Source organism: Haliotis asinina, chromosome 9 (assembly GCF_037392515.1).
Source record: "Haliotis asinina isolate JCU_RB_2024 chromosome 9, JCU_Hal_asi_v2, whole genome shotgun sequence".
Taxonomy (NCBI): domain Eukaryota; kingdom Metazoa; phylum Mollusca; class Gastropoda; order Lepetellida; family Haliotidae; genus Haliotis; species Haliotis asinina.
In genome coordinates this window covers 12,547,010-12,568,041 of record NC_090288.1, presented here as the reverse complement: position 1 = coordinate 12,568,041, position 21,032 = coordinate 12,547,010, and the positions used below count along the sequence as shown (strand labels likewise).

Sequence of the window (21,032 nt, the reverse complement as noted above, 5' to 3'; positions counted from 1 at the left end):
ATGTTGTCTGTTGAGTCAATAGTGATCGTGTTTCTATTTTGCATTTAATGTCGTTCCACTGCGTAGACACTTCACCCTTAAAACCATGTAAATATTCGAACTAGGATTTCGGTGTTAAAAGCGAACACCGTAATCATGGTAATGACTGTGCTACCGATTTCCTCGCTAGGGGTATGAATAATTTCACATTTGATTAAAGCATTACCTGCTGATTCACAATACATTGGACTGTCTACACTCTATCCACGAACTGAACAGAGTTGAGTCACTTTCGTGTTGCCACGATTCGAAGATCGTACGGAGTTGGGGCCCTGTTTTTACCTGATTATGTTTTGCCAATAATTATCCCAAAATGGTGTATGCCTATGGAATTTTGGGGTCCTTTCTCACTACGCGCTATGGGGGAAATGCTGCGAGGTCTCTAAAAGCAATTCTAATTGAAAAAACGTCCGTGCTTTAAAGGCAACAATTTTTGTATCACATCAAACGGACATTGCATATGCAACGACAAAACGAGTGATAGGTGCGCAGCTATGTATGCCGCATGTCATACCCTGTTGTGTACAGAGGGGTGGATACGTAGCCTAGTAGCCAAAGCGTTCGCTCGTCACACCGAATACCCACTGTTCGATTCCCCACATTGTTACAATGTGTGAAGCCCATTCTGGTGTCACCGCCGTGACATTGCTAGAGTAATGCTGAAAGCGGCGTAAAACCACACTCACTCACTCGCCCCTAAAGCTTATTTATCGGACTGAGTTTAGAGGTGCCGGAATTGCGAAAGTATTACCAATGGCTACTTTATAATACATTTGTAAGTCTGTGACATGGTTTTACCGGAAGTACGCAATTTGTGTTTCAACAACATTCTGTTATGTACAGTTTTAAGACCCTTGTGCAAACGTCCTACCCGATTTTAAACGTCCACTGCCGGATTACGTCCGTGATTTATTGTTGATGTTTATGTGTTATTACTCATTCAAAAGGATCTTTATTGATTTCAGTTCCGACTATGTTATTTAATGATCTCGAAGTGTGTCAGGTAGGCGATGAAATGACGTTATATTTTCTACTGTTCAACCCGAGATTGTAGAGAGTGGGTGAGGCAGTCAGTTTTGAATTGCGTGCTTAACATATCATAGTCTGTTAGTTTACTATGTAGGAAAACGCTCTCTCTCTCTCTCTCTCTCTCTCTCTCTCTCTCTCTCTCTCTCTCTCTCTCTCGATATATTATACACGTGTTATACCTAGATACAACATTATACACGGGTTATACCTAGATACAACATTATCCACGGGTTTAACCTAAACAAAACACCATGCACCAGGTTATGAATAGATACATTATACACGGGCAATACCAAGACATATTATATACGATGTTATGCTAGATAAATTATACACGGTTTATACCTAGATACAACACCATACACCAGATTACACCTAGATACAATATGGTACGCCTGATTATACCTCATTATACCTTGATCCATCACCATACACCAGGTTATACCTATCTACAACAAGATACACCAGCAAACAGATACAATACTGTAGGATATATTTTACCCCGATATCTACGGACAAATTAGTACCCAAGGAACTGCAATGGTTCTTCCTAGCCTGAGGTCACCATTTCAGCAAACAGACTTCACAATATTTCAAACATCTTTAAATCTTAGAACGTAACCAGCGACAGATCACATACCGACTACATAACTGGATATTCAAAGAATGACTTCTGTCTGAACAAAATACTTCAGCTTCGCGTTGGGCATCAGTGTTCTGTTCGTGGGAATATTAAGCCAACATCAAACAGCCAGCCAATTAGTAAACACGCACCACAGATAAAGATCAAACACGACACTTCAAAGTATATAGACCTGCAAGAAATAAGAAAGTGCATTTGTTGGAGAAAACGAGCAGATTTGCAACAAAACTGTGAGTGTTTGTTGAGGTCTTCAAGTGTTTTTCTTCCTCGTCTTGACACCCTTTAGTGGAGAGAAATACCCTCTTAATTTTCGCCCCACGTTTCAAAGTCGAAATGAGTAAGATAAAGGATCCGCTTTGTCCACCCACCCTGTGTCAACACCGGCAGGAGGTAGGCCGTTTACATCAACGGGCACCGTGTTCATCGAACACCGCTTTCCAAGGGGGTGTCCCTTGGCTTAGTTATGTTAGAACTTGGGAAGAAGACAGATGCGTTCTTACATCAAGATTATTTCCTTCTTCGCTTGGTTAATCGCTGTTTAATGTGTAAACATGTTCATTTATGATACAAATGTTGAGATTCCCTTAAGAAAAAGACCTTTGGCATATATGAGGGTTACAGTTTCTCTACCTGTGTTTGGCTCGGATTATGTTCAGTTTGTTGACGGCTTTGCGCCTTTCTTTCGAAAGATCCTACCAGAAGTGGGATGGCTGATTTTGTCACGTGACGTCATAGTTGTCGTGAAATTGTATCCGGCTACATTGGCTATATAAGACACGCGTTATTCGTGATGGAGTAATATGTTCAAGACGCGTTAACTTCAAGAACGTCTTTTCAAATCGGACTGTTACCCCCCAAAAAACGAAAACAAACGAACCTGTGCCAAAGGAACATAGCCATTGCGACTTACAATCACAGATTTTTTTTCAGGCATTATTTATCAAGAATGACGCACAAGTTGTTGATGCTGCTGTCGCTGGCTGCGATGGCATGGACGCAGAATCAGTTTGCGCCTCTTTGTCAAAGACCATTCCAGTGGATTCGCGACCAGAACGACTGTGCCCGGCACTGGCGCTGTGTGTGGGGACGCCCGGTGGAGATGCCACGGTGTCATCCAGGCACTATTCTCTCCTCCAGACTCAACGTCTGCGTCTTCATCGGCAGCTTCTGGGACGACTGCGGCAGAGGTGAGTGCAACATCCTCGTGTCAAAGGTGTCTTGTTAGTAGTGATGATGACGATGACGAAGACATTGATCATTATTTTCATAACTGTTATGAAGTATTTTCATAAACTAGTTACTGCGGATTTAAAGCTGATATGGCTCAGATGGTTCAGTGGGTGATCATGATGTCAACCACTTTATTGTCTTGTCCATATCCGATTATGTACAAGCAAACAAAGAAAAAGAAATATGCCCATAAGATAAGCCACACTTTTATGAATAATAAAACCTTCGAGAACTTGACAGCACTGTAGTCGGTACTGCTGGACTTGCATACAGAATCATTGCCATCTCTGACCTACATCGCTCAATTTGACGTCAGCACTGGTCTTCAGACGTATTTATTGTGACAGATTTATGAACTACACCCCTAGACATTCAATTGTCAGTAATATTATAGACGTAGACATTTCGTAATTGAATTATCAGGAAAATGAATTAACACTGAACTTTCCATATTTATTATCACTCTAAAATAGACGTAGACATTGAATTAGCACATGAAGCACATGAAAATTACGTGTCCAGTAGGCAAGGACATGTTATTATCGCTAGACGCGTGGTCAAGCGTTCCAAATAGAACTTACAAGGCATTTAGAAACGCCTCCGAAAGTTTAATACTGCTTTTTCACAAAGAAAAACGGACCTTGACCTATATGCTAATAATGCTGATGGTAATATGAATTATCATCACTACAAATGCCTTTGGCTGTTGGACACAATCCTCTGTAGGAAAACGGTTGGTTTAAAATGGTCAGGTGTCGCCGTTCCAAATGAAACATATTTTGACATAACCACAGATGCCTTTGACCATTTGAAACAATCCTGAATAAGGAAACGCTTAGGTCAATCTTTTCAGGTGACACTGTTCAAATCAAAAGGTTCTTATCTAAGAATTCCTTTGGGTAGTGTTGTTAAAGAAACGTCTGGTTAAACATTTCCAGCTGTGAATGTTTCCAAAACAAATTATTTTGTCATAACCACAAATGCATTTTGTCTTTTGGTTCTCAATCTTCTCAGATGACATTGTTTAAAAGAACTGTATTCAGTCATATGTGGCATGAATCCAGGAACCTAAATAAGTAGTTTGGGAAAGTTGATTTACAATATTGATATAATGATGAAAGCCAAGGAGGAAAGGGACGACGAAGGGAAAGGAAAATGTGACACACCCACACCCAAGGTGGCATTGGTTCGTGCTATGCTAGTGGTATTCTCTCAAAACAGAATATATAATCACATGCGCTCTGTCTCCCATCGTTTAGCCTTAGAAAGACGTAATTCGTTGGGTTGCAGCATGACAATAGGAAATGTGCGAAAAACATGCGTTACAATCTTGTAACAACGTAAACAATGAGACAGTTAGAATGTGCGCAATCCCCGGTGTCAATGTAGTCTGGCAAATATTGGACCAAACCCACACTCCAGTGTCAAGCCTGTCCAAACACCACCACGTGTCCCAATCTACAATATATACACAGAACAGTTTATTCATTTAATTTCCCGAAATATCTATGAATTTGACATTTGTTTTACTATTTCATTACTGTTTCACTATTTGGTTTACAATATTTTTTATCATTTGTATTACCGTGTTTTATTTTTACTTTTACTGTTTAGTTGATTGTTTATTTTTCCAATGTTTTATTATCGTTTTTTACTAATTCTGTTTTACCGTTTTACTATTCATTTGTTTTACTGTGTTTCATCGTTGGTTTTACTATTTGGTTACCATTTGTTTGATAATTGTGTCCAGGTTCATAACGTCTGTTATAAACTGATGCACAAAAGAAAGTGGCGTGAAAGTTAACACCAGGTTTAGTGTGTATCCATGTTTCCCGGTTTCCTTTACCAGTTTTCACACTAGTTTTGCTTGTGTAGTAGTTGTATACTAAATGTTTAACTATTCTATTCTATCTTACTGTAGTTTGAAATGCTAATTCAGCAATCGCCTTGCTATGTACTTTGGTATTCTTGGAATCAACTTGAAGTTCAAAGTTAGTTAAAATAGTGGTTAGTGCGTTGAAAGTATTGATTTCCATGTGTAGTTCATGTAAAGAGAACGGATATATTGGATACCCCGAGTAAATAGAAAATACACAGGGCGCCATATAGTTTTCTTATGACTTAATTTGTTAATAAAAGGCAACTGAATTCGACAACAGCAGTAAACAGTATTAAACTATTTCTGTGTTCTCCTACTTGTTTCCAACATGTAAGGTGAAATCTTATAACTCGAAGTCTTCGGGACAGATTTTTTCGAAGTTATTGTTCAGATTAAAACTTGTTTCAGACCTTGACGAGAGATCGAGTTAAACGATACATCGAGTTCATGAAGTTCGAGATTAAAAAATGTGTACTTGTAGCTATAACGCGCATGTTTGCGCCTACACGCTTCCTTTTGCATTCTAGGTACTCCAACGGCAACGGTCGCCCCACCCCCGCTCACCGTGGAGGACCGATGTGCCCGTGGGGAGACTGTGTTCCCACACCCAGACCACTGTCAGTTGTACTATAACTGCAGCCACACCTATGTGGATGTCCCCCGATACTTCAAGCAGCATTTGCAGGAGTGCCCCTACCCCAAGCTGTTCGACGTGAGGTCGAGCCGGTGCCAGGACTTCCAGGAGGTCGACTGTGGCACGAGGGAAGAGACCATCAATGCTTGTAAGTGAGTGAGTGAGTTGAGTTTTACGCCGCACTCAGCAATATTCTAGCTACATGGCGGCGGTCTGTAAATAATCGAGTCTGGACCAGACAATCCAGTGATCAACAGCATGAGCATCGATATTGGGAACCGATGACATGTGTCAACCACGTCAGCAAACCTGACCCCCCGATCCAGCTGGTCGCCTCTTACGACAAGCCTTTTATGGCAAGCATGGGTTGCTGAAGACCTGAGTGTAAGTAAATGTTTAAAATCGACGATAGGTCAGGTGAAAATGGCAAGTCTTGATTGATCATTATCATAATATATTATCAACCACCACTGCTTGCTGTAAGAGGCGAAGATTGGGGCCTAGATTTTCGGAGTTCTCTTAGTGCTAAGCTTCGAAAATCAAGGTCCGGGTGTTCAATGCTTGGCTGACAAATGTCATCATATCCCATTTGCGTAGATCGATGCTGATGGTGTTGATCACTTGATTGTCGGGCCCAGACTCGACTATTGCAGACCACCGCCATATAGATGGAATATTGCTGAGCGCGGCGTTAAACAAACAAAATTTGTGATAAAATAAAACCATTATTTTACTCATGTCAGCTAATTTGTGTTTCGATTTTAATGTAATTGATACCGACATTATTGTTGTATTTTAGACTTTTAGTGTGGAATGAATGTTTCCGTGACCGTTTAAAGCGCTAGGGCGACGTAAAACTCACTGAATCAGTGTTTACAGCGAAGAAATGTTTCGATACTGTTTGTTAATTCTGTATACGAAATATCCTACATCCAAGACCCCATATGATATTCTATGCTCGGTCTCCAACTGACTCTGGGTTCGCCTCTCCAATAGAATGCGTGAAGCCCATCTAGCGTCCCCCGCCTTGATATTGCTGGAATATTGCTGTGTAAACTCACTCACTCACTCACTCATAGTTCAAAGAAGCATCAGCTCCGCTCGTCGTGATGTTGTGAAATACTGATAAAAGCGGCGTAAACCTACACTCACTCACTCCTGTTTCAGGTGATTACCGTCAAAACTGGTGCCCCGTCTCCCACTGCATCCCCTGCGCCGTTAACCTCCCGTCCTGTCAAGGTCGTCCCGACGGACGCAACCCTTTCCCTGGGAGGGAGTGGAGCCCATGGTACATGGAGTGCCTCAAGGGACGAACCATCTCCACCGCACAGTGCCCTAGGGACATCAACTTCCGGGTACCTCAGTTCCTGAGCCTGGAGACAAACAAATGTATAAACTTGTTCCGCATCCCCCGAGAACGTGGGGGTCTCATGCCCTCCTGTGATGGTCTGATTGACGGGACCTACCCAGTGGAGGAGAAAATACCCGGGGTGTCCTTCATATGCTCTGGGGGTAGGTTACTGAACCTAAGGTACTGCCCCGACGGGTCAAGCCAGCGCCCAGAGCCCAGAACCTGTGTATACTCATAGCAAGGCCACCATGAAGAATATTCAGTAAGTATGTGTTAAATCATTATAATTAATTAATTATTTAATTAATACATATTTTCCCCACATGGCGACCTAAACTGGACTTTATTACATTAAGTGTTAAGGTACTAGTATACATTACATTAAGTGTTAAGGCACTAGTATACATTACATTAAGTGTTAAGGCACTAGTATACATAGCTAATAAAGAATAATATAAATAATGGCATTGGCGTAGCCCAGTGGTTAAAGCGTTGGTTCGTCTCGCCAAAGACCCGCGTTCGATTCCCCACATGGGTAAAATATGTGAAGCTCATTTCTGGTGCCACATGACGGAAAATTGCTAAAAGCATCATAAAACTGAATCCATCCACTCACAATTCCAGTGCAAGAGAGTTATAGCTTCCAATATTCTTGTGGTTGATCTGTGTTTATAACTGGTTCCAATGTTCTTGTTACATTTTGATTTTTCAATGTAACCTCTGATTTTTTTACCAAAAACATGTTATTACCAAACAATATTTACCAATAGTGAGTGAGTGACGTAAATAATCGCCACATTAGCAATATTTCGATGGGTTAGTAATCCCATCACACTGCCTAACACACACGTTATTCCAAGACCAACACTGGTTAGTCAAGTAGTTACAGCGCTCGCTCGGCACGTCAAAGGTCTGAGTGCTGTTGCCAACATGAGTACAATATGCGAAGTCAAATCTGTGATATTGTCGGAGTATTACTAAAAACGGCGACCAATAAGACGGCGTAATAATAAACCCACTCACCCACCCTATAGAAATCTACCGTTTTCAGTGAACGCTGGGACCCAGCGACCCAGAATTCTTTTGAAAAAGACTAAGTTCAACAAAATAGCATTCATTATTTGAAGATCAGGGTTATCGTCCCTTTAAACCAAATAAAGTAAAGTGTTGTGTAGCCGTGACCTTAGGTTCGTGGTTATACAAAACCAGACGTATGCACCAATCACGCGTTTTGTTAGGCGTGGCCGGTACATTTCGAGCTCATCACGACGAAACAAAGCTTATCTCATTTCAATCACGTTTGGCGACACTTTACATAAGAATTTCAAACGAGATAAGATAAAAAGACCTGAAATGAGAAGAATTTCGATTCAAACGAACCACCAATCCTCATAAACGACGTCATCTGACGTGTTCCAACATGGCGGTGGAGTCCGTAGTGATGGTACCGATTTGCCTGTCACAAGTAAATCAGGACAATACACACGCGAAATGGGTTCACATTGTTACCTTAAACATCAGCCCTATATGAAGTGTGTACAATAACTGTGACGCTCTATGAACTAGCGGAAGATCGAAATCATCTAAACCAACACGTCCGCGTGTTGTTGATAGACGGATTACACGTTAAGCCCGTGCACGGCTTCACTAAGCTAGGGCCATTGGCTTCACAGACTGGGGAAAAGAGAGGCTGTTGTTTGAAAGTGGGACACAGACAAACATTGTATGTGTCGGACGAACGGCTTCACAACTACTTTGCAACTGCAAATTGATACTCTCCCATCGTCGACGACGTCACGGAAGACTGTGACTTGAATACTCCATGACAACACAAACCTGCGTTCTCTTCATTATTTTTTACTGGTTTAATGTTTTAAGTCAGAGCTGGCATCGGTCGTTAATCTCTGCCAGCTGAGTTTGTAAGCTGTTTGATGTGCCAGGTTCTGTCCTTGATTTAGAACTTGGCCTGTTAATGGTGCTTTTTTATTGACCTTAACTGGGTAGGTCTGCTCATGTTGGCAAACCATTTGAAAGAAAAAGATTATGTCCAGACACAAGTATGTCTGACCTTCATTCTTTTTACCCAGCAAAACTCGTTGTTTACATTATGGATTTATTTCGACTAACATAATCTAGCTTTACATGGCACTGTCAACATCAAACAAGCACATACTCGTGATGCAGACAGTTTTGTCGACTCAGCTTTTAGCAGAGATTTCTTATGGACGTGAAAAGTGTCTTGCGCTGCTATTTGTATGAAACGTCAGTAACGTCCGATGCGCGTTTAACTTTAAAATCACTTAGAGACAGCAGAGTATTGAACTCTACATATTCATCTCTTACTAATGAATTTATTACCTTTTTGTGGATATATTATATATTTACAATTCTATTGGGTCGGTGATCAAAATGAAAACAGAGTACAAGTTTGAAATGTTTAAGATGAAATATGCTATATCTTTATTATGTGTTTGAACTGTTTCCTGGGTGTTGCCTGCCTTCAGGACTTACGTTTTATATAATAAGACCAATTTACACTCAACTTTTTCAGGAACCCGGATTGTGATTCCGTCTCCCACCAACCAAAGCATAACTTCCGTCGTGTTCCTAGCAGTGCATCGTTTTTTCATCTGCCGTCACGTTCTCAGTTGTCTGTCGTCGTCAACGTTGTAATGTTCCTAATGTATTGAGTCCTGTGAAGTCGTATTTACTTACTGTGATCAGTAGCTATACTGTCTAAATAGATGCTGATGGCCCCATCTTTCTTTTGCGTCCTTGAATTCAGTTTACAGAATGTGTATTTTGTATTCGAACACACCAATACCTACTTGTAAATGGAATCAATATTTTGGTTTGTGACCAAACACGTATTTTCTGTTGTTGCCGGCATTGCGCACTATAGATAGGTGGCAACACAAGAATTTTTGCGTTTCGTTATTGTTCAGCATGTATTGGCTGTCAACTGCACCCGTAATGTCAAAGTTGTTTCGAGTATGTTTATTTACAGATGTCCGTCCCGTGATAAGTGTCCAAAGATCCGCTTTCATTTTTAGCTTCTAGTTTATGTTCCGTGTGTATTGCTAAGCGTTCAGCAGTCACGTATCTCTAAGTGTCCACAAAGTAGTAACTCACGTGATTTAAATCTTTTGGTTGTTCACACATGCTGTTCAGCTAGCCGCAGTGTTTACTACAGCCTTCGGTGTTCACAAAGCGGTTGTCCCGATAAGTGTTCACAGTGCAGTGGCTACGTTGTTGTGTTCACATGACAGTGTCACGATACGTGTTCACGGTGCAGTTTCATGATGAGTGTTCACGATGCAGTGTCTACAATGTCGAGTTCACAAGGCAGTGGCACGATCGCCTGAGTATCGACAGCAAAATATTCACATCAACTTCCAGAGCGCAGAGACAACATTGGAATGAGCTGATTAATGTAGTGTTCATGGATCTACCCACAAGTTATTGTTCACATTAGTGTTCACTGCAGTGTTCACTGCATCAATTCACATTTGGTGTTCACAACGCAGTGTTCTCACAGCCGCTGACATTATGTTCACAATACTGCCCTGAACACACCGTTCAGTGTAGTGTTCACGTTAGTGCTAAATGCAGTGTTCATGTTTGTGTCTAAAACATAGTGTTGTGATCGGGTCCACCTTTCTCTTCAGACTGTAATGTTCACGATATGTGTCCTTTTCACTAATCTCTTCTTTCAGTTTGTAAATAGCATGTGAGTACTATCAACACGATCAATTATATTTTTACATGACATCAGTAGGGTCAGATGTACACCTTCTCCACAGACTGAAAGTTGCACCTCTTTGGCTTCACTTTCAAAAATATAAATGATCGAGTCCAGACAACCCAGTGATCAGCAGCATGAGCATCGATCTACGCATTTGAGTACGATGGCATTTCAGAACCCAGTCAGAGAGTCTGATTGTCTCATTTGCAGACCAATTTTCGAAAGTCTTTGGAGGAATAGAGACAATTTATTGAAATATGTCGATCTTAATGATTATCTCATACTTTGTACCATCTGTAACCACTCGTTTCATTCGTGACATACCGAAAAGCGGTTACGGAAAGAGACGGGGTCTGACGATTTGATTTGAAATAGAAAATTGCCCGTCTTCAATGAACTTGTTGACTGATTCTGATTAGGATGAAAAAGATGTGTACATATTTTGTAGAATATGTTTCGTGTACCATATATGTACATACTGCTTTCAGATTTATTTATTTCAATAAAAATAAAACTCTTTTGAATGAATGGATGTTGTTTTGAGTTTGCCCAAAGACCAAGGCAGCAGGGCGATAGATTTGTTGCAACATACATTTAAAAAAAGTCGGGGATAGCCCATTTTGCGAGCATACCACAAGCCAATGCCAATGCATGTGAGAAAAAAGTAACATAAATTATATCCATACAGATGAAACATTTCAAAAGGAATGGAATAAATTGTCACATTCTACCTAAGTTTCTCTTCATCATCTGTTTCTTCTCTGACTTCATCATTTGCACTTATCGATCTATCCCCTACTTTTTTCAAACGGTATACATTCTAGAGTATGCCCCAGGCTTTATGGACTGTCAGTTCTCAAAACATTCGCACGACACCCTTGATTCTGGATTCGATTCTTGACATGGTTGCAAAACGGGGTGTATATTCCAGGCTGTGCTGTCTCAGTGCTATAACGAAACCCTACTATGATTGTCGTATGTAGGTAAAGGTCACCCCGGACAACAGATTGACAGTTGACCGAATCTGACCACTTGCCTCTACTATGTTTTTCCTCAAGCCATATTTGGCCTCTGCGTGTACACGAGAGACAGGTTGATGGACTTTATTATAAAACAAATACATTATTATTTGGCCCGTAAAAAGGAAGGTTAGGGCAGACAGTAAACATTAAACTATTTTTTTAATTTTAGACACGTTCATTTTTACGCACAGCGTGTTTATCGGACTTTGTTTACACACATGATAAGATATTTATAGCGCACATGTCCACGCAACTAGTACATGCCCGAGGCGCGTGATTGTTCCCTCTGGATTCTTTTAATCAGATCAACTCCCTAATGAGTCAAGTCATGCAGCATGCAATGCGTGGACTGTCCTTCGCTAGCTCGCAGTTCTTCGATACGCTTGCTAATACACAGTGCAACGCCGTCCTTTGTTGATACCATGTGCGTACATCTCCTTTGTCAACGCAAATTGCGTGGGCCAGCATCATACAGAACATGAACCGACCTTCCTTAAAGCACAGTGTCTAAGCTACCCTTTTCGACACGCAGTGCTTTGATCTTTTTTTTTTGTTAACGTACAGCGAATTGACTGTAAATATATAGATAATACACACATGGGCTGAAAATATTCCTGTTGTCGGATAACGCGGAGCTATCGCCACTGCGAGAGCGACAGTCAGTCCCCAAAGCCACATTAAGGTAGAGTGTGAGATTCGAACTTGTACTGATGGTAGCTCGCCTGAAAAAGCATCTCTTCTCAGCGGGCAGTGGACATACGCAAATGCCTTTTGATTGAGGCGATATTGTGACATTATTACATGTACTGAAGGGAAAAAAGATGACATGACAGCACAAGACTTAGTTATTTTTTCACAAGCTATGCGATAGACAACTTGAGAAGAAAGCAAGAAACAATAAGAATCACTTGTCCTTTCATGTCATCCCAAATTTTCTCTTCAGTATATTTCAATACAGTCCAAAACCTTTGTGTCGAACATGCGGCTGTCTCGAAGTTTACTGAGTCATCAATTTGCTCAGTTAGCATCCACATGCCGGATAACTCGAACTACAGAGTTTACTATTGCTTTTTACACGTACAGCTTAAGAAAGAATAAATCATGCTGAAGAAACACACAAAAGAAATAGGACTCACTGAAGACTATTCCAGTTACATGGCGGCGGTATGTAAATAATCGAGTATGGACCAGACAATTCAGAGATCTGCAGCATGGCCATTGATGTTCGCATTTGGAATATGATTGCATGTGTCAACCACGTTAGCGTGCATGAACACATGCTCCCGTTACTCACCTTTTAGGATAAGTATGGGTGTCTGAAGATCAGTACTAACCCGGATGTCCACGGATCAAAGAAACAGGAAAGTGTTCGTTGTATTATTATACTTGCATTTTATTTGGTAGAATGCGTTGATCATGCATGTACGATGTATTGGTTAGAATTTTTCAAATGACCTTGAAAGTTATCTTACAGATACAAATCTTCGTCTTAGGGTTAAAGAATTCTAGGAAAGGGGTATCCTGACTTCACACTGTTGCGTGATGGGCGAGAACTCCGTATAAAACAGTCCCTCGAGACCACAGATGTGCAGAGCGGTAGTTCTCTCCCCTTGACAAGTGACGTAATGGGGTGACCCCTCTCTGGTTTTAAAGACGTTCTTGCCGTCGGGAAAGCCAACGCAGCTGGCGAAATTTTCGTCTTGGCAGGTGGCGCATGGCGGGTCGGAGCATGACAGCTTGTAGTCACCTATAAAAGAAAGAGCTATTTTTTCAATAAAATCCAATAGAGCGGGTTCCACCGCTAAACGTGTATTCTTTTCTGTCATGATTGAAATTGGTCGATTTGCAAAGTGCGACTACCGGGATCCACTAGTCAAGCTTTCTGACTTGGTTTATGTATCCAACATAGCTGGGATACTGTGAAAAATTAAACTAACAAATATGATCTTTGACCAAACAAAATACTTGACAAAACAGATCCCTGGAAATTAATTCCGCGAAGCAAAGTGGGGGAGGAAGCATTTACTTACACCTCAGGCGTTCCTAATTTCAAATTGTGCATCGAAAATGGAAAATGGAAAGAATAGAGTTACAAGTAAACACATCCAATTCCAGGCCAAAAACAAAAACTAAAAAAATTATAAAAATTTCTTTAAAAGATATATTTGCAAAACATCTTTATCGTAATTAAGTTAGAAGTTAGTTACATGCGTGTAAAGCAGCAGTATGTCAAACATGACCTGAAGAAATTTCGCCTTGAGAACATAACGACTCAACTGATTTATAAAAGAATGCCACAATCATTTTACTGCCGCTTGAAGCCGTAACTCTTCTCACATGAAAGAGATATTCACTCAGTGAGTTTAGGTTTACGCTGGACGTCAGCTATATGGCGGTGTTCTGTAAGTCGAGTCTGGACCAGACAATCAAGTGATCAACAACATAAGCATCAATCAATTGAAGGGAATACGAAGGGATACGATGACATATGTCAAGCAAGCCAGCCAGCCTGACCACACGATTCCGTTATATAGTTATACTGTTACGACAGACATGGGTTGCTGAAGACCAATTGAAACCCATATCTTCACGGGTCCTATTTCAAAAGCCACACGAACCTGTGGAAATATTATAGAAACCAATAATCATACATGGTGTTAGTGTACGAATCGATAGATTATGGAGCTTGTGTGAACTGACAACTCATCCCTCCCAGCCAACGCGCGCCCGCGCACATCCATTAAGGCTACTCGGGAACAAATCCAAGTCGTAAGTGGGGACAAACATCTTCATGACAATTTCTTGACTTAGCGGTCAGTCATCTGACATGATTCGGGGGATAGTGGCTCATTTACCCACATCTGGTGTCCCCTGTCATCATATTGCTGGAATATTGCTAAAGCGGCGTAAAACTACTCTCACCCACACATTTATACTTACAGGGACGCTTGGTCTCTGTCCTTGTTCCACAGGACACGGTGTCGTGGGGCTGGCACCGCAGGTTGACGCTGGAGAAGAGGTCGGGGTAGTCGCACTCCTTTAGGTAAGCGGGGTAGACGCTGCTGTCGCCGCCGGTGTATGCAGAGCAGTCGTAGTAACGGTTACACATGGTCGGGTGCTCTACTTTCGTAGCACCCATAGCACAGATGTAGCTGATTACTTCTGTTGACAGGGATGTTTGTATGTTTCTCACATTTCAACGGTAAATGTGTGATATACTAATGGATACATACTAGATCTATGCATTGTTGTACTCACAGCAATCTCGAGTTCCAAACCTTTGAGCGAAATCTTAAATTCGGAAACAGTTTCATTTGAAACAAATGAATAGAAATGGGGCAATTGTAAAATGATATTGCTTTATGTAAATGGTGCGATTAAACCAAGTGTAACACTTCAACAACATACTGCAATTCATCTTACAATACTCCAACACATATCACCATACACATATACTCCAACACATATCACAATACACATATACTCCAACACATATCACTATACATGTATATTGCAATTCGGAAATTTTGGCAATACTCAACCTAATATTTAGCATTAAAGTGACGTTGACAGTTAAATGAAGTCAAGGAATATCCTATGCAAAGGTAAAAACTGACTCTATCGATAAAATTGTATTTGCCAGAGAGTTGATTTCAAATATGCTAAAATTAGGTGAATAGAAACGTTTGAAACAAGTCCGGATAAAGTATAAAGAATATCTTAGGAATGCTGTCATTTAAGAGTAAAATCCCCACATTCAAGCAAAATATGCGAGATTGTTATTTAACTGTTGAGAGTGAATCTAGTCAATGAATATAGTTCAAAGTAGTTGCAAAAAAGTCACCATAAAGATTTCGTGCACATGTTGAAAACATACAGATACCCCATGGATAAGGTGTATATATGGATAGCCCAGTTGGATTACTCACCTGGATAAGTTTTACCTGAAACATGTCACACCTGTACAAGGTCTACATGAAACATATCTCACTTGCATTACGCCCACGGGAAACATGCCTCACCTCGGTGGTTTCAACATGAAACATGTCTCACTAGTATAAGGTCTACATGAAACATCTCACCTGTATAAATCTTACCTGTGTATGGTTTGCATAAAACATGTCTCACCTACATAAGGTCGCATGAAATATATCTCACCCGTGTACGTTGTAAATGAAACCTGTCCCACCTAGGTGAATTCACAACATATCTCACATGCATAGAGACCACATGAAACATATCTCACCTATATATGACGTCTTTGAGAGGCTTGATAACGGTGTTAGAGCCTACAATAAAGAAGTTCTCCATCCGTACACTGTCATCCTTCCTCACCTGTGTATGGTCTACATGAACGTGTGTCCGGATGAAAAACGTGTCTGAGGCCGCCCACATCAGGACAAGAATGGAATCCGATAGCCCTCTCCTTGTCACACGTGACGTAGAAAGCCGTCCCCTCTCTCCCCTGATGGAGATTGTCCCCGTCCTCAAGACCCTGGCAGCTGGGGTGGGACGACGCGCACGGGATACAGTTGGGGCCGGTGCACTTGTTCTTGGAGTAGTCACCTGAACATAATTATGAGTGCATGAGGATGGTTTTACACAACATTCCAGCAATATCCCGGACATTAGAAATGGTCTTCAAACATTTTCACCGTTTTGGGAATCGAACCTGGGCGTTCGACGAGACTACTATGCTACATCACCGCAACAAATACAGTCATGTACTGGGTGAACATATCCAGCGGCTGTTCCCCTGTAGGACATGTTAATATGGCTGTATTGTTTGGGTGTATACAACTGGAACCTAATGTTTTGGGTTTGTTTGGGGTTTTTTTGGGTTTTTTTTGTTTTTTTTGGTTTTCTTTTTGTGTTGTTTTGGTTTGGGTTTTTTTGTTTGTTGTTATTTAATGCTGCATTCAACATTATATTGCTTAAAATTAATCTGGACCAGACTATTCAATGATCCTTATCGTTGTAATAAGGAAAGTCCGGCGTTAGCGGGACAGGATGACAATCAAAGGTTAAGAGTTGTATGGTTACAATTAATGCGTTTGTATCCGCCCGATCTTAAAGGTTTTCCCGGTTCCCAAGAAATCACTGGTGTTTATTAATGAAAGGACATTCGCAAGAAAGGACACGGAACCAGATCGTTTGGAGTTTTGTAACTCGTGTGCGAAGACTACATGTGCCTTTTTAAAATCTAAATCATTAAAACCTAAAGAAACAAACATAAAGTATGGCCTAAAACACCATTGTGTAACCGTATCAGGTACAACACCAACGAAGCCACCAGGGGACATTAAAAGTGTAAAATATAGGATATTTAGGTGCTATCTTGGGCAAAAAACACGCCTTGGGCACAATGTACACATAGTGTGTCAGATGAGATATCGTCACACCTAGAGGCAGACATTGTGACAGAATTCATTCTGTTTCGCTATCAACATTACATCTTTGTGTTGAGAAAACCAAAGGTATAACCCCAAGATGAAGTGTTCTTTGTAAACCAAAGAGACGTTGCACTGACTAGTATTCTACCTTTGGCTATTCGTTTAGGAGCTGTAGTTTCATATTTGAGGAGCAATAATACTTATATATCCGTTCCATATAACGCCGCTATATGACGGCGGGTTTGTATATTATAGAGTCTGAAAGTCACAATCCAGTGACTAACATCATGAGCATCGATCAAAACAACTGGCATACGATGACATACATCTTCCGAGTCAGCGAGTCTGACCATCCGATGCCATTCTTCGCAAAAAATGGGTGTCAGAACATTAATTCTTCGATTCACTGAATAATGTCCCATCGTAGCTATACACAGATGATTCCTTTATCACGGCGCAGGGAGTTGGGATTTCACCATAACAGCAAAATTAATACAAATTATATATTTACTCACAGTAGTCAAGCTTGACAGCTCTCTGCCCACAGTCCACCGTTCGGAAGTCCTGGCAACGCAAGTTGACGGTGGAAAAGGCTTGAGGGTACATGCACTCGGCTTCGAATTTTGTCAAGTAAACGTCAGGGGTCGTTGAGGCCACTGAGCAGTTGTAGTACTTTTGGCACTCACTCGGATGTGGAATGATGTTTGCACCACCAGAACACAGTTGCTCGACGGCTGCCATGGCGAACCCTGCAAGATGTCACAATGTCATTTTTTAATCAGTGATCGGAACTGAAGTGCATAAATTAATAAAAGAGATCTGTTTGCTTGTTTTTTCACACTCATAATCCAGCTATACCGCGGTGGTCTGTAAATAATAGACTCTGGACCAGACAATTCAGTGATCAATAGCATGAGCACCGTTCTACGAAAGTGGAATTACGTGTATAAACCCATTTAGCGAGCCTGACCACTTAAAGTCATTACAACAGAATTGCACCATCGTAAAACGTAGTTTTTCTGCTTGATCGTAGTGCCAAAATAACACACGAGAGTTATTGCTTGATATTTTGTATCTTGTATAGTCTGGTTCATAATTATTGAGAATTTTTCTTCTTACTTTGAGCTATCCTAACACCTCAACTGATTCACTGATACTTAAAACTAAGTAATGGTATAAGGGAGGTAACTCATCTTGGCCTACTGAGTATAGTACAATTAGAGCTACCTCCCCTGAATTTGTAGCAGACGTCATTTTCCTCAGCACTGTCAACAATGTCTGCTGAAGATAAAAGAAGGTTGATTTTTGAGTTGTGTAATCAAGGAATTGATGATGTAAATACATTGGCAGAGAGAACAGGAACTCTTTCTACTGTGTATAGGATTAGGAAGAATTTTAAAGAGGGAAAGGATTTTGGGCACCAGAAAGGAGCAGGGAGACCCAGAAAATTGGACTTCTCAGATCACGTCCGGCTGGGAATTTTAGCGTCTAAAAAGCAAAGGGCAAGCATCTCCAACATCAGGTATGAAATGATAGAAAGGGGATCAACAGTTGTTTCAAAATCTACAGTTAGAAGAAATTTGATTGATCTTGGATGGGAGAAAAAGACTGGAATTCCTTCTCCTCTCATGAAACAAGAACATAAAGACAGGCGTGTTGAGTGGTGTTTGGCACATGAAAACTTTGACTGGGAAAATGTGATTTTTACTGATGAAAGCTCAATATGGGTATATCCCAATAATGTGAAAATATGGACAATTGTATCGATACCGTTGTATCGACGACCTAAATACAGCCCAAAGTTTCATGTATGGGGAGGGATATCCTTATTAGGAACGACCCCGCTGTGTGTGTTTGAGGAAAATCTGACAAGTCAACGCTACACTAACATATTAGATAATTTTCTCCTTCCAAGTGCACATGTGTTTTATGGAAATGACTAGATTTTGCAGCAAGATAATGATCCTAAAACATGCCAAGCAGTGGTTTCAGGAGAAAAATGTGACTGCATTACCATTTCCTGCATATAGCCCTGACTTAAATCCCATTGAGAACATTTGGGGGATGACGAAGGAATGTGTGAATCAAAAGGGGTTGACAAAAATTGAAGAAATGAAGAGAGAAGTGGTCCGATACTGGGACAGCATAACTCACGAGACACTAACCTCTCTGATAGGAAGTATGCCTACCCGTCTTAGACTGTGCCGTGAAGCTCAAGGAGCCTTGATAAAATATTATAATGTTACCTACACAACATGAAAAGGTCAGTTCACTTTCACAATACATTCAATTTTATCTGATTTGTTCTCGTTTAATAATATGAAATGCTTTAGCTATTCTCAATAATTTTGAACCATACTGTATAAGAAGGCTGGACAGAAACCGCAAGTCTAACATGAAGCTAGAAAATATAACGCGTTTCATATATTGAACATCTTCAGGGGTTTCACTTCATTTGAAATAACCCACTGACCTGGGTAATTTGCACCTACCCTCGTTTAAACACATTTGCCGAAAATATACAAAAACAAGTGCTGCTTTGCTTTCATTCAGTTCTGTTTGCATGGCTTAATATAACCTTTTAAGATATATTTGTCATCATCAGGTTCTCGTCGAGAGAACGTATCATTTAGTAAGCATATCAGCTTCATTTGACGAGAAAACCGTTCCCTATATTGTATATTCTTTCGTTATCTTCATGACACTGTGCTTCAAAGAACTGTGGGCAAAAAAAATACATTTTAAAAACTGGAATAGATACCAATGTCACAAAAATAGAAAATTACAAGGCTGCAATAAGAAACATTTCAAAATAACAAAAAATAAATAAAAAACGACCATAAAACAAAACAAACATAAATAAATAAATAAATAAATAAATAAATCAATCAATCAATTTTCGTTTGTTTCAGTTATAGTCACCATAAAACAGTAGTGTATAGGTTCTTTTGCCCATCAATATGTCTCCATCTTGCAGATTTTCTGGGATCCCCACCGCAAAACCCCTGCAATATTCCACATCCCCTGCTTAGTGACTCACCAACTATGATATCCTGTCCTCACCACGTAAGAAAGAACAACACTCACGATTAAAAATGCAGCTAATACAATTTCCAACTCACACACATCCATTTCCTGCAAATATTATTGAATCTAGAATCGTACCTGGAACATCTGGAGCCTTGTCTGATTTCTCAAATGGACATACGCAGCTGCATGTGACGTTGGCAGCGTCATCACAGGTCCCCGTAACATCGTTGAAACAAAGGTAGGGTGGACACGCTTTCTTGTACGCAACGTCGTTGAAGCAGTTCCAGTAGTAATGACAGTTAGTGTCGTCTGCTGTGTCTTTTCTCCCAGACATGCACTTCCTGGTTGTGCCGAGAGAAGTGGCTGTGACTCCGCTTAGTAGCGACATCGTCGACAACGACACGAAAACGGAAACACGCATCATGTGTCGATACATAATGGATCCACACAATGCAGCTTCAAGGGCAGAAGACGTCGTGGGCAGACGACAACCGCAGCAAACATAAAAATAGTGTGAGAGTACGTGGTGCTTTTGTTTTACGACTTGTTTACTTCTGCGGGCGATGAAAAGTTTATGTGATTTTGTATTCCCTTTGCGACATACAGATTATCTGATAAATAACTGTTGGAGATATGTGACATACATTTGTAAATGAGATAGCTCAAGATTATTTTCCCCAAAGACACATGGGTATGATATTGACCTTCAAAATCATTTCTGTTCAGAGTACTGTTTTACGCCGTTGGAGCGTGGTTCCAACAATATCACAACCGGGAAAACAGGGAAAGGGTTCACACATAATTGTAACCATTTAAGGGAATCGAACCGGGTCCTGAACCCGGTATGACAAGCGACTATTTAATTGATTTAACCAAGTACATTATACAAATGTCTATATTTACTCTGAATTACTGAATATTATTCTGCCCAACAAGTGACATCCATCACAAACACATGCAATGGCAGGCCAAATATGTGCTTGAGAAAAACTGGGAACATAGGGTAAATGACAAAAAAAGGAATTTCACTTTTATTA

At 40.6% G+C, this 21,032-nt stretch overlaps 2 protein-coding genes across 2 annotated transcripts; one reads left to right on the top strand and one right to left on the bottom strand.

The window, feature by feature from the left end:
• The first annotated feature begins 2,657 nt into the window (after positions 1-2,657).
• On the top strand, positions 2,658-9,441 carry LOC137297050 (uncharacterized). Its single transcript, XM_067829004.1, has 4 exons — positions 2,658-2,898; positions 5,348-5,602; positions 6,622-7,067; positions 9,357-9,441. The coding sequence occupies exons 1-3, from the start codon at positions 2,658-2,660 to the stop codon at positions 7,041-7,043; spliced, it is 918 nt and encodes a 305-aa protein (XP_067685105.1). The 3' UTR covers positions 7,044-7,067; positions 9,357-9,441.
• Positions 9,442-12,944: 3,503 nt separating this feature from the next.
• On the bottom strand, positions 12,945-20,496 carry LOC137296957 (uncharacterized). The gene is made up of 5 exons (XM_067828882.1): positions 20,131-20,496; positions 17,481-17,714; positions 15,908-16,138; positions 14,513-14,734; positions 12,945-13,319 (listed from the first exon to the last, which is right to left on the bottom strand). Exons 1-5 carry the CDS (start codon positions 20,429-20,431, stop codon positions 13,078-13,080), a joined length of 1,230 nt encoding a protein of 409 aa, XP_067684983.1. The 5' UTR covers positions 20,432-20,496; the 3' UTR covers positions 12,945-13,077.
• Between the last annotated feature and the right edge of the window lie 536 nt (positions 20,497-21,032).

Coding starts and splice junctions, on each gene's coding strand:
- LOC137296957 (XM_067828882.1), bottom strand. CDS start 20,431: ATGTATCGACACATGATGCGTGTTTCCGTTTTCGTGTCGTTGTCGACG. Junction 17,715..20,130: donor CAAGGCTCCAGATGTTCCAG/GTACGATTCTAG, acceptor GACATCTTGCAG/GGTTCGCCATGGCAGCCGTC. Junction 16,139..17,480: donor AGCTGTCAAGCTTGACTACT/GTGAGTAAATAT, acceptor AATTATGTTCAG/GTGACTACTCCAAGAACAAG.
- LOC137297050 (XM_067829004.1), top strand. CDS start 2,658: ATGACGCACAAGTTGTTGATGCTGCTGTCGCTGGCTGCGATGGCATGG. Junction 2,899..5,347: donor CTGGGACGACTGCGGCAGAG/GTGAGTGCAACA, acceptor TTTGCATTCTAG/GTACTCCAACGGCAACGGTC. Junction 5,603..6,621: donor GGAAGAGACCATCAATGCTT/GTAAGTGAGTGA, acceptor CTCCTGTTTCAG/GTGATTACCGTCAAAACTGG.